The sequence below is a fragment of the Erpetoichthys calabaricus genome, chromosome 3, assembly GCF_900747795.2.
Source record: "Erpetoichthys calabaricus chromosome 3, fErpCal1.3, whole genome shotgun sequence".
Classification (NCBI taxonomy): Eukaryota; Metazoa; Chordata; class Cladistia; order Polypteriformes; family Polypteridae; genus Erpetoichthys; species Erpetoichthys calabaricus.
This window is the reverse complement of record NC_041396.2, coordinates 219,821,120-219,845,750: the sequence shown is the minus strand read 5'-3', so window position 1 is coordinate 219,845,750 and position 24,631 is coordinate 219,821,120. Positions and strand designations below refer to the sequence as shown.

The window sequence follows — 24,631 nt, the reverse complement described above, 5'->3', positions numbered from 1 at the left end:
AGAGAACCAGTTCTTAATGTTTATTTTTAAAAAAATCTTGATTATCATGGCTGAAAGTTCAATTACATTTTACATTTTCTTATTATTTGGCCGACTTCTTTGTCCAGAGTGACTTAATAACATTTATGATACAATTGGTTACATTTCATTTGCTTTTTTTCCAGTTGGAGCACTGGCAGGTCCAGTGACTTGCTGATGGTCATACAGAGTCAGTAGTGGGATTTAAACAGACAGCCTCAGGGTTTAAGGTCCAAAGCCTCAACTACTAGTCCAAACTGCCTACAGTTTAGCAAACATTTTTAAAGGAATGATTTCCAAATGTTTGAGGATAGACAATCGGCCTGTTTCCTACAAGAATCTATAAGGCCAGTCTGACAATTCTAGTACCCACATAAAGATTTTCTACTGAAGAGAGAGTATGAACAAAGGTCCAATTAAAAAATGAATATGTAGAGAAAAACACATAGACTACAAGATTTGACAGCTCCAGAACATGTGGAGAAACATACCAGCGACTTTGGAGGGACAGAACATTTAGAAAATTGGTTAGTTCGATATGAACCTGGTAAAAATAGATAAGTACCTTTAGGAATTCAATATTTTGTGTGTGTGTGGTTTTGTTTATATATATATATATATATATATATATATATATATATATTTATATATATATATATATATATATAAAAAAAAAAAGCATTCTTTAATATGATAACTATATTAAGCAAGTGGAAATATGCAGATTTAATACAAAGAGCTTCATCCTAGATTCCAAAATTGTAAATGGCTCTAATAGCCGCTTTTGTTGACTTTTTTTTTTTTTTTTTTTTTTTTTTGTGCGCTTATTATTTATTTAAAGATGGACCTGGCTGAACTTAATAAAAATCAAAAGCATGCTAAAATGAGAAAACAGATTTCACTTATCAAAGTGACTGAGGTTAAAATGCAATATTTATTTACAGTGCATCCGGAAAATTTTCACAGCCCATCACTTTTTCCACATTTTGTTATGTTACAGCCTTATTCCAAAATGGATTAAATTCATTTTTTTCTTCAGAATTCTACACACAACACCCCATAATGACAACGTGAAAAAAGTTTACTTGAGGTTTTTGCAAATTTATTAAAAATAAAAAAATTGAGAAAGCACATGTCCAAAGACATACAGGTTAGGTGGATTGGCGATTCTAAATCGGTCCTAGTGTGTGCTGGTAAGTATTCACAGCCTTTGCCGTGAAGCTCAAAATTTAGCTCAGTTGCATCCTGATTCCCCTGATCATCCTTGAGATGTTTCTGCAGCTTAGTTGGAGTCCACCTGTGGTAAATTCAGTTGATTGGACATAATTTGGAAAGGCACACACCTGTCTATATAAGGTCCCACAGTTGACAGTTCATGTCAGAGCACAAACCAAGCATGAAGTCAAAGGAATTGTCTGTAGACCTCCGAGACAGGATTGTCTCGAGGCACAAATCTGGGGAAGGTTAGAGAAAAATGTCTGCTGCTTTGAAGGTCCCAATGAGCACAGTGGCCTCCATCATCCGTAAGTGGAAAAAGTTCAAAACCACCAGGACTCTTCCTAGCATCTAAACTGAGCGATCGGGGGAGAAGGGCCTTAGTCAGGGAGGTGACCAAGAACCCGATGGTCACTCTGTCAGAGCTCCAGAGGTCCTCTGTGGAGAGAGGAGAACCTTCCAGAAGAACAATCATCTCTGCAGCAATCCACCAATCAGGCCTGTATGGTAGAGTGGCCAGACGGAAGCCACTCCTTAGTAAAAGGCACATGGCAACCAGCCAGGAGTTTGCCAAAAGGCACCTGAAGGACTCTCAGACCATGAGAAAGAAAATTCTCTGGTCTGATGAGACAAAGATTGAACTCTTTGGTGTAAATGCCAGGTGTCACATTTGGAGGAAACCAGGCACCGCTCATCACCAGGCCAATACCATCCCTACAGTGAAGCATGGTGGTGGCAGCATCATGCTGTGACGATGTTTTTCAGTGGCAGGAACTGGGAGACTAGTCAGGATAAAGGGAAAGATGACTGCAGCAATGTACAGAGACATCCTGGATGGAAACCTGCTCCAGAGTGCTCTTGACCTCAGACTGGGACGACTGTTCATCTTTCAGCAGGACAACGACCCTAAGCACACAGCCAAGATATCAAAGAAGTGGCTTCAGGACAACTCTGAATGTCCTTGAATGGCCCAGCCAGAGCCCAGACTTGAATCTGAACATCTCTGGAGAGCTCTTAAAATGGCTGTGCACCGACTCTTCCCATCCAACTTGATGGAGCTTGAGAGGTGCTACTAAGAGGAATGGGCGAAACTGGCCAAGGATAGGTGTGCCATGCTTGTGGCATCATATTCGAAAAGACTTGAGGCTGTAATTGCTGCCAAAGGTGCATCGACAAATTATTGAGCAAAGGCTGTGAATACTTATGTACATGTGATTTCTCAGTGTTTTTATTTTTAATAAATTTGCAAAAACCTCAAGTAAACTTTTTTCACGTTGTCATTATGGGTTGTTGTGTGTAGAATTCTGTGGAAAAAAATGAATTTAATCCATTTTGGAATAAGGCTGTAACATAACAAAATGTGGAAAAAGTGATGCGCTGTGAATACTTTCCGGATGCACTGTATATGCATGCATTTGTCTTTTTGTTTGGGCAGTGCAAGGTAAAATTTGTCATAATCCCAAACAATGGCACTTGATTGTGGAGACTGACATCTTGGGGATTTCTTTCCTTTTTTAACTTCAATCTCAGAGTGTTGTTTTTCTTTCAAACAACCAACAGTGATGATCATTGTTAGTTAAATACAAAGTTGTAATAATCTGCCTCTAAAAACTGTGACGGTTCCTTTTTACAAACTTTTCAACTATATATTTATATAAAAAATAAATATATTTTATTAAGCAGTTTAGGTTAATGCTAACTCTACTATGTTTTTTTTCCATTTTGCAGTTTTGTCATGTAAAGCAACAGTTAATATTTTGTCACCAAGTGATGGAAAGTCCAGCATAGTGAAAGCAGCTCAGAAGTTTTGCCAGTTAGTACAACAGCAACAGAAGAGGCCTTGTGATATAGACGTTAATATGCTGGACAGCTTTCTTCAAGGTAAGTCAAATTGACGAGAATAGTTAGTCTGCTTGTTTCCCTGTCTGTATATTGAGTTAATGGAGTCATCTGAGTTACATTTTACTGGAGAAAAATGTGCAGTGTTTTCCTTGGTAGCTGTTGCCTTCTGTTTATTTCCTATTGAATATTTTTAATTGGTAGTTTTATAGTTTCTTTGCTTTCATAACACTTTTTTTCATTTCTCCAAAACCTTTATAACAGGCCAAACACCACTTAATCCACTATAATGGATTAATGTCATGTTTGGGGGTATTTCTTCCCCATCCATGCAGGGTTTATTTAGGTAAGAACAATGTCTCTCATGCATTATTTCAAGCCTCCTCCTTTTTAGCCTTTATCACACTGACACCACCCACTCCGTTTTTATCTGAAATGAATAGACAAAAAATCTTTATTTTTGTAGGTTGCTATTCAGTGTTTGTTTTCATGATCCAATACAGCAGTGTATTTTTTCATAAGCTTTCCTGCTTATTTTTAAATTTTGCACCAGGGTTGTCTCACCAGCAGGCAACACATTACAGCACATATCTTCAAACTCATCCTTGCTATGACCTCACAAAATACCTTTAGTGCACCATCCATCTGTGGTCATCAGTGCTGCAGTCATTCTTGGTAAGGTCTGTGCAATTCCTTCTGAAGAAAATGTCATCTAAAGAGGCTTAACCATGTAGAGATTAGACATTAAACTCTTGTCCTGTAATTACTGTATATAGAAGCTAAGCATTTTGTCTTTATCTTGCTGTCACCATGCTGTATTTTAACCAGCATCATTTCTATAGATATGTTAGCTTGAAGGTTCTAAATCATTTTATGACCATTTTTCTTCTTAAATATCCCTACAGCTCTCAGACTGGTATATACGTCTACAAGAAAAGAGAAGTTATCACTTCTACCACCACTTTTTTTTATATAGTTTTATAAAGGTACTTTAATATTGGTATGATACAGAACAATGAAATAATACCATGTTTAATCTGAAATTCAATTTCAGCACCATCTTCAACCAAGAACTGTTAAAACCAATAAACCATGTAGTAGTCTCTCAACGATACTGAAGCATGTAAAATGTTAACAAAGGTCCAGAATGTTCTTGTAAATACAGCATTAATAACCCCTGCCAAATTTTTGAAAGTTCCTCAGATGTATCTTTAAATAGAGTAGATTTTTTTTAAATAGAATATTTTTATTTTAAATACTATAGAACATCATTTTCCCTCTTTATTATGACAGCTGTATTAGATTTTCTTTTCTATTAAATATAATGAAGCAGCAGTGTACAGTAGTATAAGAAATCATCAGCATATGATAAGCTGCTGTGATATGTTTTGTGAGACCATCTCTGGAACCACATTAACTTCTAATCCACTTAGAGATATTTGGAGTATTAATTACCAAGCAGATTGACAATATGGTGGGGAGCTGATGGCAACGCTAACAATTGGGGTCTTGACCAGGGTAATTTTAGATAACCTATAGTAAGTCTAGATAAGTGTTGGCAGTGTACTTTTTTCAGTTGGTAGGCCTATACATCTTTTCATTGGCTGAATTCTGCATTAATTCCAATGTAATATATCAGTGTAGCAAGTCTGATTTTTTTTTTTTTTTAATTTATAGAAAATGCTGGACTTTGGAACACAATTTTGTGTTACAAATGCTTTTATACCATGTTTGTGATGAAATAACTTTGACTTGAAAAATACCAGACTTTTCCTTCAATGTCCAATACATTTCCTGGTATTCTTTTGAAACTAATGGATATATTCTGTAAGACATTTTTGGCATATACCTGTTCATGGTATGTATTCAAAACCTGTTATTATTGTTCAAAAGCCATTCTTGTCCTTGGGGCAATTCTAAATCACTTGCCGAAATGTCACCATACCAAAATCTTCAAAGGAGTACTTTTGTCCATAGGTGTATGTTGAGTCCCTCCCTAAACAATGTTGTATGTTGCTGTAGTTGAAATGCTGTTTCTACTAAGCATTGCCAGCACATTTTCTTTCTAAATATCAGCACCAGAGCTTATATGTACTTTAAAATTAAGCAGCAAAACCATGTTTCATGAGAAAGTGCGTTGGGAGTTTGGGGATGGAGGGGATCGGTGGTTGTATGTTAACCCATTTATGATTTGTTTTATATACTGGGCTGTGGAAAAACACACATTATTTTACAGATCAGAAATATGACACTAGAAGTAAAATTCACAACCATGCATTTCTGTAATTTGATGGAAGAAACTTAAAGCGTTAAAAATAAATTGTCCTCCTTCCTGTGACTGACCATTTTTTTTATCATTTTAACAATAATTTTGACATCCAGTTCAACTTTTAAAACAAAGATGTGCTGATTTTTAAAGTTACTAAATAATTTTACTAATAAAACACTGCTGATTTCATGTTTGTCTTTCTTAAAGCACATGTTCATATCAGACTTTGCATTAAGTAACTTTTTTTCTAGAATATACAAATAGAAAACCGTAGTCTTTTGATTATGTATTTGACTAATTTTTTTCTCTGTTACAGAGTGGATGTCAGAATATTATAATAATAATAATGCATTTTATTTATAGGGGCACTTTACATTAGCAGTAATATACTGAATACGTAGAAAGGATACTGTTCTGTATGATGCAGACTTGCTTTATATGCCTTTTTAATACATTTTTGTTTTGGTACTTTTATTTTAAACATAGGAACCTTTTATTCTTGATTTTAAAGCGGTGGAACCTTTAATTTGGAAATAGTGAAATTTCTGAGTTTGAGTAATGTTTTCAACTTTTTTGGAATCTTTATAATGATTACAGATTTTAAATGGAAACATCACAAAGACCAATTCTTCAGTATTAATTCAGTACCAAAGTTCCGAAAATGTAATGGTACCAGCTTTTTTTTTATAGTATCGGAAGGTATGGAGAGAGTCTGTACTGTGCTTATGTGTGACTTTAAGTAGACAACGTACTTCGCAAGGCATAACAATACATGAGTAAAAACTACATATAAAAATGGTTCACGGTTGTTAAGTTACAGCACCATATCAGCACATGTCAAAGATAAACAGAGGTCCTGTCTGGAAATGCTTTGTTATCATGCACAAAATTTCTATGTACGAGTGTAGGAATCATACTTTTATTAAAGAAACGACAAAACACACACAGGCTTGTTGCCACTTTTACCCCATTATGGAGTTAATTCAGAAGCTGATTTGTGCGAGCTTTGAAAGAGAAATAACATTTGCTGATCAAATGAGGTGCAATTATTTAACTTGTATTGTCATGCATTTGTAAGAGGAGATGAAAAGATAATAAGATTAATTTCTTTTAATAGTTTCGTACATAGTCCTGATAAATCAATGGAGGTTTTGCATTCATTCTCTGATGGCAATAAGCACTTCTACAAACGTCCATCAGTCCAAGAATCCGTACAGTTCACATGCAGTTCAATGCCATGAATAGAGGAGGGGCGCCTAGCATGCATCCAGTTACATATGGAGGACTGGCAGCACTAACAATATTTGCAGCATGTAAATATTGATGCAAGACTCGAATACAGTGCCTGTTTGGCTTTTCTACACCAGTGTGAGCACGAATTGCTACATTCGTTAATATCAAAGTAAAATTTATTTAGTGTTTCAATGCCTCAAAGAAACAAGGCACATCACCTTATTAATATGACGTGTAACGTGTTAACAGAGACATGTAGTCACTGAAGTATGCAGAACAAATAAAACGCCATACTTCAAGTTAAATACAAATCTGCAAAAGCTGAATTTGTGTCATTCATTTGGATTTTGAAGGAAAACTACTGTTCATTAGTACAATCTATAAGTGAAAGCACATGTCGTATATCTGACTGGTAAGTTGAAATTATTGCTGCATCAAAGTCATTCATTTTTTGAGTGAAGGTAACGGCTGTCTAAGTAATTTCATTATTCTGGGTTTGCACTCATTCATAAGCATTATCAAAATGTAATCACTCATATAATAAAACTTGAAAACATAAAAAATAAATGATGTTTATAGGAGTTCTGAAATAAAGGATTTGTGTAAAACTGACCAAGTTTGTTTTCCCTTAAATTGGGATAAGAGGTAAACATACGGAACATTTAAAGCACAATGAGTTTGAAATTTTAATTAATTTGTCTTATCTGACCAGTAATATTTTTTAACCAGCTAATGATGAAACTGTAAATCTTACAACAGGAAATGTTACAAACTTAACTAAGTGGGTTTACTGACAAACCAGACTTTAAAAGCATGTTGTTAGAGAAACATAACATATATTCCTATACTAGGCAGGCCAGGGCTGAACAGAAATTGTTCTGGTGAAATTATGCAGTGACATGGAGTAGGTAAGGAGCAGAACTGTCTAGCTATCTATAAGTCATGTTGAGATTATTAAACTGGATCATAGCAGTAGGAAGTCAGTAATAGAAATAAGAGGTATGACACATATAGGGGAATGACCGACGGAGAGAAAAACCAAAATTGCATATGACAATGAGAACTAGTTGATAGCCAACTGAATGAATATAATAAAAGGTTGAAAGATGAAAAAAAGAATGTGGAGAGAAGAATAAGAAAGCTAAAGCTGAGAGGAAGTAATAGTGGTCAGAATTCTTTAAAAAACTGCACTACAAGATGATGGATATCCGTGATAGGTAGGCTGTATTGGAAGCTTGTGCAACTAGTATGAAATTTAAGCGTAAAAATGGAGGGAATAGGAAGTGTGTGGAACAGTACTGTATTTAGTTGGCCAGCAAGAGGAGGCTAATACCACTTCCATATCCAGTGACCTGGATTGAAAAAAACCTATGAAAGAAAGAACAGCTTTTTTTGCCATAATGAAGGAGCATAGACAGAATTAAGAAATTACAAGAAAGGTTATAGCCATAAACCGTTCATACATTTACTTTATTAGAAACTGGGAGTTCTGTGGTTGACCACCACTGAAATAGGAGAGGTGGAAGTGAAATTAAATTAGAGAAAATGGATATTTGCTTCTGACAGTTGGCAGTCATGGTAGCATAAAAAATAATGGGCATGCAATGGAATGCACTCCGTAAAAATGGGAAGGGCATAATTAACCTAAAAGAAAATTAACTATGCTCAGCAGGAAGCAAACTGAAGTAAACAGATTCCAGTACACATTACTACTGTCTAAAATCATCTGGACTGCCAAAGCAGTACAAAAGAATTACCTGATGAATGTATTTAATACAAGTGCAGCATAATAATAAGACCGCCTTATTTATTTTAAATAAAACATTCAGAGAGTACAGAAGTCTCTCACAATAGATCACTACACCATGTGTTAAAAGTATAGTCGTAAACAACATAACATATATTTAAGATATCTGAAGCACTACTGAATTATGATTTCATAGCCAAGTTCTGTTTAGGTAAAAATATGATCTCCTTCAGTTTTGATTTTGTTGGTAACATCTAGCTAAGACCTGTAACAAAAGGAATGTAAATTGTGTCCTCAACAGATGCCTTAGGCACATTTGAGTATTTTGTGTGTATTTTACATATAAGTAAAAACAGAATTGAAAATGCATAATAGAAATAGTTCTGTCGCTTAATAAACTGTGTTTTTTTAGTATTCATTTTAAATGCATAAATTTGCCTTTTTTCCCCATCAGTCTACATAAACTTAACCTGTAAAGACCAAATGAAAACATGTTTAGGAAAGTTTTGCAAATTTATTAAAATCAAAAATCTCATTTATTCAGATCTTTTGGTGTCACACTCCAAATTGTGGTGAGGTGCATCATGTTTGCTTTAATTATACTTTTGTCTAGAACTTAATTGGAGTTTACCTGTAGCACATTAAATGGACTGGACATACTTTAGAAAGGCACACACCTATGTACATAAGGTGCCACAATTCACACTGCATCTTTCGATAAAAACCAAGCCATGAACTCCAAGGAACTTTCTGTGGACCTCTGCAACAAAATTGTGGTGAAGCATAGATCAGTGCAAAGGTATAAAACTATTTCTAAAACTTTTGAGTGTTCCCAGGAGCACAGTTGCCTCGATGGAAAAAGTTTGAAGCCACTAGGATTCTTCCTAGAGTTGGCCATCTGGCCAAACTGAGTAACCAGGAAAGAAGGGAGTTAGTCTTGGATGTGAATGTGACAAAGAACCCAGTGGTCACTCTTACAGAGCTTTGGAAGCCATCTTTAGAGATGGAAAAAATGTTGGAAGGATGACCATCTTAGTAGTACTCTTATCATTTAGGTATTTATGGTAGAGTTTGCCAGATTTCATTTAAAGGATTATGAGAGCATAAGGGAAAAGATTCTCTGCCAGGAGGAATGGAATAAACTGCCCAAATCCAGATGTGCAAAGCTAATAAAGACTTACCCAAGAAGACTTGAAGCTGTAATCACTGCCAAAGGAGCATCTGTGAAGTTCTGAATGAAGGGTCTTAATACTTACATGAATGATTATGATTTCAGCTATTGACTATTAATACATCTGCAAGCTTCATTTGGTTATTGAATGTTGATTAATGGTCAAAAATTGAACATTTCTCCATTCAAAATTAAATCTGCAACACACAATGTGCAGAAAATGAAGTAGTGTGAATGCTTTTTGAATACACTGTACATCAAGATATTACTTATTGATTATTTCTGTAACTGCCAACACAGTTTTCCCCCTAGATGGAAGCCCAGTGTACAGCAAAAAGTCTTGCTTGCAATTAACGTACTTGTTGATGTTATTGGTTCCTGGTATTAGTCTTATTCAAGGTATTAGTCTTATTTGTAATAGTTATGCCTTCATACAAAATATATATTTTCTAAACAGAAATGTAGAGATTATCACCATTCGGTTATCCATATTGCATATTTCTTCAATACAAGTTCTGATGAACTCTCCAATTTTGTTTGTGTATATTTTCAGGTCCAAAGGGTTTTCCAGATCCTGACTTAGTTCTGAAGTTTGGACCTATAGAGAGCACGTTAGGATTCCTTCCATGGCACATCAGGTTGACTGAATTCATGTAAGTTGCTTTATTTCTTTACGTTTGTTTTATTCTGTATTGTTTTCTAAATATTTGAAAACAAACCAGTGTGCTTAAAGGGCACCTGGTTACATCATCATTTCTTGATTATAAATTGCATTTATATTAACTTTCATGAATACTGGGCACAATAACTTACATTATTATATTTTTTTTAACAGACTGCATATTTTTCAGGCTTGAATTGAAACCCATGTTTTATTGTGTGAATTTTATTTTGTTGGAATTGGAAAATTGCTTCTAGGCTATATACTGTATACTATCACAGTGGGAGACTTACTTTGATTACATATGTTTTGCACATACAGTACACCCCCAAAATTCGCAGGGGTTACGTTCCTAGAGCCCCCACGAATTGTGAAAAACCGCAAATTTTGGATGTGGTTAAAAAAATGCCTATTTTTATAGTTTTAAACCCTAAATATGCCCCCAAAACACTTTAATTTCAAACTCAACTTAATACATTATCTAAAAATAAAGAATGTAAAGGTAAACCTGTATACTGTACTGCTATGTCTCTCTCAGTACTAGAATGTAAAATACAGATGTTACCACTATATGTACTGTAATTCATGCAAACACATTTTCATTGCCAGAAGCCTTAGAAGTTGCAGGGCGTTTCGGCAGCATTGTGGGGCTTTAACCCTTACCCTGCCACATACTTGGGGGTTAATGCATCCCTGGACGCCAAATACTTTTTTGCTGCACTTTTTAAGTAAACGTCACAATTCACAAAGAAAAAGTGAAACTTAATGGAACACATTTTTTTCATGCAAAGAGCATCACAATTACTGCAACACTGATCATTTTACACACTGCTAATGAACTGTAACAACAATTTTAAAAACTACTGGAACAATATGTACAAGGTGCAACTGACGCTATGGATGAAATTCAGTAAATCACTGAGCCAACTGCGCTTGAACTGGCTGCACACAAGCACACAGAGGTAAGCGCTGATGCTTGCAGGCTAGTCTAGTGCAGTGGCGCAATCCCAGGGACAGTGAGGCTGCAGGGTGTCACGCTTGGGTCACAGAATTACACAGAAACACAGGAGATTGTAGAGACGGGAACATTATTCAAACACTTCAAACAAACATGTCTCTTTCAGAAGTAAAACGAGCTCAGTATGCAGTTAGTTCTCGATTAAAGAATAGACAAACATCATTGGGGAGCACAACGGGAGCGGGACCCCCAACAGGAGCAGAGGATGTCTAGGGGAGGAGAGAGAAATAAAGCAATCAGCCAGAAAGGACAGGCACTGTTCAGGCTTTTAAGTATGAGTAGCATTGCGCAAGAAGTATGTCACGCGACAGAGCAGCCGCAAGTAAGAGACCAATGTGAAAGTAGTCTATCAGCGTTTTTTAAGAGGGGTTTTTTGAGGAGCGTCCGTGCCTTCTAGGGGTGCGTTCATCCCCCCTACTCACAAGGGGCTGGCAGTGGTGATGAGATGGCTGCTCAACTAATGTACGGCACTGACTGATCAGCTCCTGCATGCTCGCAAATGGCACTGGGAAACGACTATAGCCGGTTGTGGCGGTTTAACGGTTAAGAGGAACAAAACGGAAAACACAAGAACACTCAGCTGGAGATGCATCACAGACAATCAGCAGCAAGGAGAAATGAGTAATGCTGTAGCGATCCGGTGCCGCTAAGATTCACACCGTTGAGAAGATGGTGATTTATTTATTTTTATGGTGGAGATTCCAGGGACACACCCAGCCTTGGCCAGACCCGCACACACTCACAAACAGAGACCAAAACAAAGCAAACCAGGAATAAAACAGCAAATAAAGAATGTAATGAAAATAAATGAAAAATAACAACAACTATTCCCCTTACGACGCTTACGCATTAAATACAACAAAGCACAAACAAAACACACATAGTAAATCATGAAAAACAGCAACGGATGAAATGTAATGAACATATATAGGCCAGAGATCCGCATGTTGAATGGGAATGTAAAGTCCTACCGCTAGTTCCTGAAATGGTGAAGACGGGTGGACGGGTTCAGGAGCGCTCCTTTCTTTGCAGGATGACCATGAATCCACTTACAGTCCTCTTGTACACAGCCAGACGGCCGACAATCCAGATGCCAACCACAAAACGATCCAGGACAAAACAAATAAGTGCAGGTAACCCAACAGAAGGCAGACGGACAGGACCTTGAAATACAAATTACAAAATCTTTTTTTTTTTTTGCTTTTGGTCACCGGCTCCTTTTTTAATGGCCGCGCTGACATCCTTTGACCCCAACCGCCCCAGCACTAAAAGCAGAAGACCAATCAGCCACTGCAGGGACTGCTGGGAGTGGCAGTTTCAAATTGTATTGGCTACTTTCACCATCCCAAGCCGTGTTTTCCTGTACAGTTGCTTCCTGTTCTCTCTACAGTACAGTATTGCCACAAAAAAAGCCATAAAAATTGCGGAGGAGATTTGCGGTTTCCGCTAACAATTATTAGATAGGTTCTAAAGAAAAATCTGCGAATGACTGAGGCCGCAAACTCTGAACCGCGACTTCACGGGGGTCTACTGTATTCTCAAGTCAATATTAAAGTTTAGTAAAAAATATCTTTTGTAAAAAAGTATTGTTTTCCAAAAGTGCCTTCCTTTAGCAATAACATTTTTACACAGTTCAGAGGGCTTTACATCGTCAGACTAGCTAATTCCAGTTCAGTTCAGGGCTTTGTCAAGCTGAGTTTGTCACAGAAACATCAGGATGGGCCCAGACTTTGGATGGTATCAGTTTATCATAGAACCCAATCATGCACTTGCCCTCAATCGCATTGTCCAATTTAGAATCATTAGATTAGCTCACTTGGAGAATAGGCTAGACCTCTAGGAGGAAGACCCACACAGACACAAGGATAATGTGCATACTCCATAAGAATAGTGCCCACATGTGAGATTCGAATCCACATTGTTTGATTTCTAAGTTGGCAGCATTAACCACTGCAACACTGTGCCCATTTGGTTCAAGTTAATGACAATGTTTACATCACGTCTTATTTGTAGCCAAATCCTTTTCTGTGATCCTTGAAGTGATGACAATTCATAAAACTTAGAATAACAGACTTCTGCAGTTATTAAAATTTGTCTTCTTTTCTCTTTACATGATTTTACACTTTTTAGTCTATATTTATCAAACCATCTCAATCAAATCATTTTTCTGGAATTTTTAATGCATACCAAACATTTTAAACTTGTGAACCTGTAAGCATGGGGCTACTACTAGTTTGTGGTATTTATTTTGCATTTATTCATTTTTTTTTCTAATATAAACTGGTAGTGTAGTCTAGGCTTTTACATGTTACCTGTTTATTGAAAACACTTGCAGATTGCTCACAAACTTGGACATCTGTCTTTTTAAAGTTACTATTTGCCTTACCTTCCACATTTCTGCAAGTACTTCAGGCAGTTTGCAGTTCCACGTTTGTCCAAGAATGTTGCTGTGTAAATCCTTAAAGATTAAGTTAATTATTTTTCAAGTCGGTTATTTCTTCACAGACCTGGTATATATGCATTTGCAATGCAAAGTGTGTTCTAAAATTAAGCGTTTTCTATAAATGTAAAAAAAATATAGTCCTGTTGTTTTGCAATGGGCACAATTTCATGTGGCAAATGCATATATACCATGTTCATGAAGAAATAACTTTGACCTGAAAAATACTAAACATACAGTATCAGTTAAACTGATGAATTCTTGCATATATAGACTTCTCTGTATCACCAGGACTGACTTGTGAACCAACAAAGAAAAGAAAGGTGTACAGTTTATCAGATTGAAAGGAAATCCATTTACTTCCATACATTTACTTTTGAAAGTACAGGTAGTCCCCAGGTTACGGACATTCGACATACGAATGGGGCCGCAGCTGCGTTGCATGCGCATCAGTAACTGCCGCTCCATCATCTTCGGCCTGTGGACACTGCAAGCGGTGGCTGGACGGAGGCTGGAGGGGGGCAATTTCGCTGCTCTCGCAGTGTAGCGTCCCTCCCACCCACCCACCACATGGCTGCCCTGTTCGTTCTAGGTGCATGGCTGGTAATGCTGCAAGTGGTGATCTGATCGTGGCTGAACGAGGCAGCAACGGCATTGTAGTATGCCTCGGATGGCTGCGTGTTGAATGGGGGTGGTGGTGTTGTGTACGCTGTAGGCAGCATACTGTAGTGGAGGTGACAGTGAGGTGGGCTGGTGATGAACCGCCCCTCGCTGCCCCCATTCATTCTCAATAGCAAGCCTGCTTGTACTGTTCCGCACATAGCAGGAAGTTGTCTCTTGTCACTACAGGGTGGTCCATATCTAATTGTGCAGATCCAGATCATCTGGATGACATTGATTTATGCAGGGACGATTCCAGTTCGGCGCGAAGACGATTCTTCATGTTGTCAGTTCGCACACTTCTCGATGGTCCGGGATTTTTCAGGTGATTTTCTATGTAATAAACTGAATAAGTTATAGTGTAATGTAAATTGCATAACTAGATCTGGACCACCCTATACAACAGACATGTTGACGACTGTTGCCTTCCTGCTGTGATAGCTGTACAGTGCTGTGCAGAAGAGCTCATCTTAACCTTTTGTCTTCACCCTTCAACAATGTCTCTGAAACACACATCTGATGCAAGTGCTGGTGATATAGTAAAGAAGAGAAAAGCCATCCCCATGGAAAATAAAGTAGAAATAATAAAAAGGTCAGAAAGAGGTGAAACTCCATCATTCATTGGCAGAGCACTTGGTTACAGTCGGTCAACAATAGCATTTGTTAAAATAATGTACCTGTTCCGACTTACATACAAATTCAACTTAAGTACAAACCTACAGTCCCTATCTCGTATGTAACCCGGGGAACTGCCTGTATTAAGCCCTTGTGTTGAAAGAATTTTTTACTAATATTCACTCAAAAGAGCAAACTATTTGAACAGCTATAATTCCACAGCTATCTCCAGCTTCCCTTTGTGACACCAAGAAGTTTACAAAAAAATTTTGTTCCAATTATTTTGGATGGTTTTTGGAATATTATGTTAGCAAATCACTTGAATAGAATAGGATACTTGTTATGTATTGTTTTGCTGTTTTTGGCTAATTAAGTGAGATGATTAATGCATTTCTTATATCAGGATAACATTTAAAAGTGCAAGTAATTAGAGTTTTTTGTATTTTATCACACAATGCTGGTGGTACATACTTCATAAGTACTGCTTTTTGCTAATATTTATTGATTCAAGTGAAGCTAGTGATTATATTACACCACTGAGCAGAACATCCTAAAGCTATCAAAAGCACAAACAGTACTTTGTGCAGTGAATTGACTTTGTTATCAAAAGTAACATTACTGCTACAGGATAATTCTCTTGGCCCTGAACTGAATAAGTGATTTAGAATATAGGCAAATGTTATCAATATAAATAATAAAGGAAAAGGTACATCAGCACTACATCAGAATGGCCAATAATAATGATGAATTTAATAACAGTCCTCTGTCTCTTTTATTCTAACCTTATATTTTTAGTTTGATATTAGGAACATCTAAAACAAAATTAAGTAAAATGTCAGCAGTGAACACATACCAACAATGATTTACTGTTTCACTTCAGGGGCCAATAATACCTAGCTTCAATATTCTAGCGAGATTTGTGTAACTTTTTTTTTTTTTTGTACCTGTATCCCAGGCTTAGCTTCCTTATTCCGAAATTGACTTTTGAAGGAGCAGCAAAGTGTAAAAAAGTACCACTATATACATTGATAAGAGAACACACATGAGTTGCAGTTAAAAAAAAAAAAAAAATTGGCTGTGTCTTATTTTTTTTAATTCACTTTTGTAATATGAGGAAACTTGTGACAAAATGTTCTATTGCATACTTGTGTGCAGCTTGCATATGTATAAGAAGTTGAGCTAGAATTTACATGCTCTGTGCATTCCCTGACATTTTAAAAAGCTTATTTAATGACATTCAGTGAATTACATTTGAATTGAGCAGTCTCACACTGGTAACAGCCTTCAGGCTGATTATTAAATCTGTTAAAAGAAAACATACTTTTGGAAGATGTAAATTTGATTTTTGTTGTTCAGTAATCAGTTAATTAAATTTTTGTTTTGGTGAATCAAAAGAATGCAACATGTTTGACTTACAACAGTAGATCTATATTTATTAACATTAGAAGAGCAACAGGAAACTGTTTAATATAAGTCTACATACATGTTAACAGTAGTCTAAACCTGCGTACTAAATGAAAGCTTCAGCTTTTTAATCTTAGTCAGTCACTTTTGAAGATGCAGCAATTTTTTGCTTTTTATAAAGCATTTATGCAAACCATACATAGTAGAATTCTGCTGCATGCTGATGACAGAATAAGTTAAACAATTCACTGCTTCCCATGACACTTAGTCTTTAAAAAAAAAAAAGTGTTAATCAAAAAATTAAATCATTGTGTTATTTTGGGTGAAAAAAATCCTGCTGCTGTCGGTTTAACATCATGCAAACATGTGACCCAATTATCTAGTAACATTTAATGAGAAAGGGGTTAAAGCACATGCACAGCATGTAATCAACTCAAAAGTTGTATTCATATTGTAAGGATTAAAAGGATATAGAAATACAGTAGCTTGGTCTCTTTCTGCCTCTCTCTCATTCACATATATATATATATATATATATATATATATATATATATATATATATATATATATATATATATATATATATATATATATATATATATAATAATATACTGTATGTATATATGTATAGTGAGACTTTCCCGGACACCACCAGTCGGAGACCACATCTTTATAAAATGCACACATTTATTAAACATTAATAAACACAGTTCCACACAGCAATAATCACCCTTCAATAACTCTCTCAGTCCTTGGCCGCCTTTACTCTCCTCCTGGGAGCTTTGTCCTTTTCCCACTCCTGACTCTGGCTCCCCGACTGTAAGGAGGCGGCCCCTTTTATTCCTGCCCGGATGTGCTCCAGGTGTCCGATGACGTCTATCCGGCAGCGCCTCCTGGTGTGGCAGAAGTGCTGCCCTTTGAACCGGAAGCACTCTGGGCGTCCCTGGCAGGTTCCTCCGCCATCTTGCGGAGTGTGGCGGAAGTAACAATATCCGGGTCTCCAGAGGCTTAAAGCGCCCCCTGGCGGTGGCCACGGTTCCCAATGGGTCAAAGCCTCTTTGTCCCTTTCCCATGGTCCTCTTTTAATCCAGGGCAGCTGCCCCCTTGTGCCCTGGAAGCTGTTAGTGCCCCTTTCCGGTCCCTCCAGGCATCCCGGCCAGGTAATGATCCCAGTCCTCCGTGACAATATATATAATATATATATACATATAATTGTAATTAAAATGTTAAAAAAACAAACAAAAAAAATTGCCAAGAAGAAAATAGGATGTATAATTACGGCACAAGTCTCATTGCGAGTGGATCAAACAGCACGTAAGATCTTCTTTGACTTGCTAGGACACGATGTGGCTCACAATCGTATTTCAAAAAGTCTCAGGATCAATTTTCTTAGTTCTTTTTTTGCCTTCAATGACCACTTCCAATTTAGCAGGATACAAGAGGCTGTATGTGATCTCAGCTTTCTGTAAGCACTGTAATTCTGTAAAATGAGGCATGTTTAGCAGCAGTTGAAGGTGAAGTAGCAAGCCTAGTTGGAGTCAGTATTGCTGGTTTGCAAAGGGTAGTTGACAGTGTGGAAGGTAAGGCTATTTTCAGTTTCAGTGAACCTTCTGGAATCGGCGAGTACTCCTTCACCGACTCTCTTGCACATTCACTCCCACTTTCACTCTTGCCTGGATATGATGCAACAGTGTCAGGAGCCAGGAGATCTGTGCTGTAGCCTGTCTGGTCCAGGTCAGTCTCTGGAAGGCCGTACCTTGAGCTTGAACTTGAAGCTTGTTTAGGCTTGGATGAAGCTTTAGCGGTCTTTTCCATTTCTTTCGGAGCCTTTTTTCTGCCCCTCATGCTTATATATACTTGCATATACCGTACTTGAAGCCCCTCGGATTGAGTAAATACAGGATACCTGGGGATGATAAAAAAAAAAACCAAAAAAAAAACCAGATGAAACCAAAACAATTGTAAGTGCCAACGTAACAATATGCTGAAGTTTACTGAAAAAGCACAAACGCGTTTGATCATAATGGAGCACAAAATATTGGAGGGTGGGGGGATCTAGGGGAGGAGAGATAGAGAGCAACCTATTTCTATCCTTTTCATCCCCGCAATTGTAACACAATGTTAACACAACAATAGGCTTCATAGCCATAACTCCTGGCAATATTGGAAATTAAGTTTAAAGCTGTTATATGCAATAATGGACAACCTTAATTTAAGATTATAAAGTGACAACAAAAGTTCAGAAGGAATGTCTCTATGACCAAACAGTGAAATTTGTGAGCTGGAATGTCAAAGGTCTCAATCACGAATTAAAGAGAAAGTATTCTCTTACCTAACAGGCCCTAACTTCAAGATAGGTGTACAAGTTATAAAAAACTGGACACTGACACAAATTAATGAACACGCACTAGCTTGGTCTACAATAGAAAAGACATTCTGCAGTACCTCTTTATATTCCTTGATTTTACATCAGAATATGCAAGGTATCGTCAATATACTAACAACCTAATTGTCCTTCATTCACTCAGAATATGGAACCAATGTAGGAAGCACTTCAAGTCAGAGAATATTTTATCTGTGGCATGTCTACATGATAACCACCTTTTTCCATCCTCTTAAACTTGCACGGTTTTAATGTTTGGAAAGTGTATGGAATTAAATCATTTAGAGATTTGTATATAAATAATGTCTTTGCATCCTATGAACAATTGCATTCTAAATTTAGTTTCCCATCAACACAATTTTTCCACTATCTCCAAATTAGAAACTTTGCTAACCAAAATCTGCCCAATTTTCCGCACCTCCCACTTATTTCTATTCCAGAAGGGATGCTGATCAGTCTTGAAGACTCAGACATCATTTCCATAATCTATAAAACCATTTTAAAGTCTGTTACTTTTAAATATCCCAGAGTACAGTGGGAAAAGGGTGTCTTACTCAACATTTCAGAAAAGGAGTGGAAGGCAGCCATGCACAGAATTCACTCTAACTCCATATGCTCAAAGCATTCAATTATTCAACCTAATTTTTTTTATCGAGCACATCTATCTTGTGTAAAATTGTCCATAATGTTTCCAGGGCAAGATCTAGCCTGGAAACTTTGCTATCAAGCTCCAGCTTTATTCTGGACAAACATTTTTAAATGCCTATCAGACAGCCTTGGTGTCACAATCAGTCCTAACCCATTAACAGCTGTGTTTGGTGTACTCCTGGATGGAATTAAAGTGGAGTAGGACAAATAAACTGTAATTGCATTTATTTCACTATTAGCACGTAGACTTATCATGCTTTACTGGAAGAATCCAAACCCTCCTTTGGTAAGTTGGTGGGTATCTAATGTTATATACTATTTGAAATTGGAAAAAATCTAATTCTCTTCTAGAGGATCTGTTCAAAACTTTTTTTAAAACCTGGCAGGATATCTAATCAATAATATTTTAGAATAAACATTTATATTGGGGAGAAAGACTCCTTCCCCTCTATACTAATCTCAGAAGTTTTACTCTGGCTGTTGGCTTTCTGCCCTTTCTCTTCAGTAGGGTTTGAATAGAATTTTATTTAAGTTTGATTAGATTTTATAAATGTTACATGCTTTAAATAAATTAAAGAAAAGTTTAAAAAAAAAAATATATATATATATATATATATACAGTGGTGTGAAAAACTATTTGCCCCCTTCCTGATTTCTTATTCTTTTGCATGTTTGTCACACAAAATGTTTCTGATCATCAAACACATTTAACCATTAGTCAAATATAACACAAGTAAACACAAAATGCAGTTTGTAAATGGTGGTTTTTATTATTTAGGGAGAAAAAAAAATCCAAACCTACATGGCCCTGTGTGAAAAAGTAATTGCCCCCTGAACCTAATAACTGGTTGGGCCACCCTTAGCAGCAATAACTGCAATCAAGCGTTTGTGATAACTTGCAATGAGTCTGTTACAGCGCTCTGGAGGAATTTTGGCCCACTCATCTTTGCAAAATTGTTGTAATTCAGCTTTATTTGAGGGTTTTCTAGCATGAACCGCCTTTTTAAGGTCATGCCATAGCATCTCAATTGGATTCAGGTCAGGACTTTGACTAGGCCACTCCAAAGTCTTCATTTTGTTTTTCTTCAGCCATTCAGAGGTGGATTTGCTGGTGTGTTTTGGGTCATTGTCCTGTTGCAGCACCCAAGATCGCTTCAGCTTGAGTTGACGAACAGATGGCCGGACATTCTCCTTCAGGATTTTTTGGTAGACAGTAGAATTCATGGTTCCATCTATCACAGCAAGCCTTCCAGGTCCTGAAGCAGCAAAACAACCCCAGACCATCACACTACCACCACCATATTTTACTGTTGGTATGATATTCTTTTTCTGAAATGCTGTGTTCCTTTTACGCCAGATGTAACGGGACATTTGCCTTCCAAAAAGTTCAACTTTTGACTCATCAGTCCACAAGGTATTTTCCCAAAAGTCTTGGCAATCATTGAGATGTTTCTTAGCAAAATTGAGACGAGCCCTAATGTTCTTTTTGCTTAACAGTGGTTTGCGTCTTGGAAATCTGCCATGCAGGCCGTTTTTGCCCAATCTCTTTCTTATGGTGGAGTCGTGAACACTGACCTTAATCGAGGCAAGTGAGGCCTGCAGTTCTTTAGACGTTGTCCTGGGGTCTTTTGTGACCTCTCGGATGAGTCGTCTCTGCGCTCTTGGGGTAATTTTGGTCGGCCGGCCACTCCTGGGAAGGTTCACCACTGTTCCCTGTTTTTGCCATTTGTGGATAATGGCTCTCACTGTGGTTCGCTGGAGTCCCAAAGCTTTAGAAATGGCTTTATAACCTTTACCAGACTGATAGATCTCAATTACTTCTGTTCTCATTTGTTCCTGAATTTCTTTGGATCTTGGCATGATGTCTAGCTTTTGAGGTGCTTTTGGTCTACTTCTCTGTGTCAGGCAGCTCCTATTTAAGTGATTTCTTGATTGAAACAGGTGTGGCAGTAATCAGGCCTGGGGGTGGCTACGGAAATTGAACTCAGGTGTGATACACCACAGTTAGGTTATTTTTTAACAAGGGGGCAATTACTTTTTCACACAGGGCCATGTAGGTTTGGATTTTTTTTCTCCCTAAATAATAAAAACCATCATTTAAAAACTGCATTTTGTGTTTACTTGTGTTATATTTGACTAATGGTTAAATGTGTTTGATGATCAGAAACATTTTGTGTGACAAACATGCAAAAGAATAAGAAATCAGGAAGGGGGCAAATAGTTTTTCACACCACTGTGTATATATATACACACACACACTAGGGGTTTTCGTTCACTTACCCCCCCCCCCCCCCCAAACTGCTCTACACGCCACCCACTTCGCGTCTCTGCTGCTTGCATATGTAGATTTCACTTTCACCAAACAACAAATCTTAATTCTCGTGGATACGCCTCTTCATTAGGAAGAAACACTACTTTTCCCTGATGGTAACAAGAATTAGATGATCTACAAGTCTCCGACTTAAATTTTAAATCCGAACAATATATTCAATCTCTCTTTGCTGTTCCGTTATTTCACCGAGTAATAATTTCTGTTTGTGCAAATGCAATCTTTACTATCATTTTTTTGTGACTTTTGAATTTTGATACTTTCATTATCTCTAACCTGTTCTGCATGTGTATTGCACACATGTTTTGGAAACTCTTTACAATGTTCTACTTTGTCAACTACTCTTTGTCTTTTATTCCTGGCCCCGGGGATGGTTAAATCTCTTGGCACAAAGTCTTGTCTCATGGGACTTGAAAGTATCTCTCTGAAAAAGAGACTTCTCGTCCCAGGCTAAAAAGTCTTGTCTTGTCCCACCACTCCTTTGCAATGTGCTCAGTCACGCAGCCAAGTAGAAAAGTGTGTGCAACATGCAATCCAATAACAAAATCTTTATTAATAAATATCTGTTTAATTCTTCACCAGTTTTTATTTCTAGATATTTTGAAACAGTGTAATCTGGTTGGTGGCGGTCTCCCTTCTTACCCATCAGTGCATTTATGGACATGCCCCTCTTTATCTACAGGAACTCCTTACCCCTCATAACTCCTTACGTTCCCTCCGCTCTGTACACACTAACACTCTTCAAGTCCCCAGAACTAAGCTCAGCAGCATGGGTGACAGGGCGTTTTCATCGGTGGCGCCGAGGCTGTGGAATGCCCTCCCTGATTACCTGAGAGCCCCACAGTCGACTGAGGCCTTTAAGCGAAACCTAAAAACTCATCTTTTTAGAAAGTCATTTTTTTAAAGTATTTTATAGACTCTTCTGTTTTTTGTTTTTTATTTTTATTTTTTTTTTTTATTTTATTATTCTATTTTTACTCTGTAGCACTTTGGGATTGCTAAAATATAAAGTGCAATATAAATAAAATTTATTATTATTATTATTATTATTATTAATTTTCAATCGGGGGCTCGACCATGAAGAGGCAGAGACTACTTGTAAAAACTTTTCAGAAATGGTCTTTTTTATTTGTTTATTTACAAGCATTTTATTTTACCTTTGATTTCAATGGTGTTTGGCTGAAAACACTAACTGCTGCATGCAGGAGTTTTGTGAACCATTCTAAGCCGCTCACTGATAAAACATTTAAGCGTAAATAGTATTGTTGAAAGTAGTGGTAAATAAACAAGTTGTTTAGGAGCATTCTGGTCAACTAGCTAAACACTAGAAAAATGCTGTGTTAATAGGCCATTAATTTGTCATATTAATGCTTTCCTTTCAGAACAAAATTTACAGCTTTCTCATTTTACAGCAATAATGGTAAATGTTTGTTTATTTTGGATTGATTGTATTTGTTTCTCTTTTGCAGTTCTTTACCTACTCATGTAAACATCACTTATGAAGATTTTTTCAGCGCACTTGAAAGATTTGCTGCCTGTGAACAACGACTGGGAAAATGATTACAATTATTGGATTGAACTTGAATGTACTGAAGCTGCAGAAATAAACAAAAATCTGTTCCTTGATATTTGCAAGCACCCAAGGGCAAACAGTGGACAAAAGCCAAACTGGCTTTTTTTGTCAGGGACTACAGTTGTCTCATTGCCTCTCTATGTTTGTCGTTAATTGCCTAATGTGATGTGTATGAGAGCCAAGTCTGGTTTTTCAAGGTAAGCAAAGCTGCCTGGTTGCTGCTCATCATTTTGTAATATTTGAATGACTCAATCAGATGAATTAGCACTGAATTATCATAGCTTTCTCCTCTTTACTTTTACAGAGGGTGGTTCAACAGTTTTGGAATAAAATCAATGCCATTGCAATTCTAATTGAGATTTATTTATCCACAATATTTTCCATGTGAATTTCGGTAACTTCAATTTTTTTTATTCTTTTTTAATTTTGGTAGTTTTTAAACATGTTCTGAATTTTAACACATTTTCTTGCATTACTGGTGTACCATTGCCAGCACCAGGCCTCAGATGTCCAAAGCTATTATTTTAATCAGTGAGAGTAAAATTGATGATGAGAGTATATTTATAATTTTCTTTTTATTTTAAGTTGTAAAGTTCACCATGTTAGAAACCTGGTTACGTTGTATTCAGTTATAGATCAAATGTTGATATTGGCAGGTTGGGCTTATTCAGGAGCTAAAGCAAAAGTTAATGCAGTTCCTTTGAAAGATCAGTTCTAAAATGTTAATGCAGTCAGCCCTATGGTTTTGGGGAAGTTAAATTGGACTGTTAAAGAATATGATTATTTTTAAGCATGAGTGAGCTATGAAAGTGGTCTGTTCAATCCAGCAGTCAGTAAATGCAGAATTCAGAAGATGCATATGTCGGCACACTTCCACATGAAGTTTTTTGTGGCTTGATGTTCGCTTAATGTTGTGGATGGTATTATGTAAATGACAGAAGACAGTTTTCTATTAAATGGATCTTCTCTGAATTCATACTTGTGTTGTCTTTGTTTATTTTTTGGCAAGATGAACAATTATTGTAATTCCTTAAACTCTGCTATTGTTTTGCTCACAACTGTTTTAAATTCACTTGGAATGCATCTCTATATATATATATATATATATATATATATATATATATATATATATATATATATATATATTGTAAAGTATTAATTAGAAATCAAAGCAATGTGTAATATTTGCAAAATGTTTTGTTTAATAAACTGTACTATCACTGATCGAAGAAATATTTGCAGTCCTAGTCAAATCAGTAAGCCAAAATAAGTTTTTTTTTCTCGGCCAAGAATTTTTTTTTTCACACTGTATACAGTTGGTCAAAAGGGGTATACTGAAGTTCTGCCTGAATATGAACCATTTTGTATTGTTTAAATATCTTCACCAAATGTTGTTGTCTGTTTTTGT

The 24,631-nt window shown here is 36.7% G+C and overlaps 1 protein-coding gene across 1 annotated transcript in view; it reads left to right on the top strand.

Moving 5' to 3' along the window:
- nus1 (NUS1 dehydrodolichyl diphosphate synthase subunit) overlaps positions 1-24,199 on the top strand; it is a 45,686-nt gene extending 21,487 nt beyond the window's left edge. The window contains exons 3-5 of the mRNA XM_028797804.2: positions 2,962-3,114; positions 10,046-10,145; positions 23,120-24,199. Coding sequence (XP_028653637.1) covers positions 2,962-3,114; positions 10,046-10,145; positions 23,120-23,210 — 344 coding nt within the window. The 3' untranslated portion in view covers positions 23,211-24,199. The remainder of the gene's footprint in view (positions 1-2,961; positions 3,115-10,045; positions 10,146-23,119) is intronic.
- The last annotated feature ends 432 nt before the right edge of the window (positions 24,200-24,631 follow it).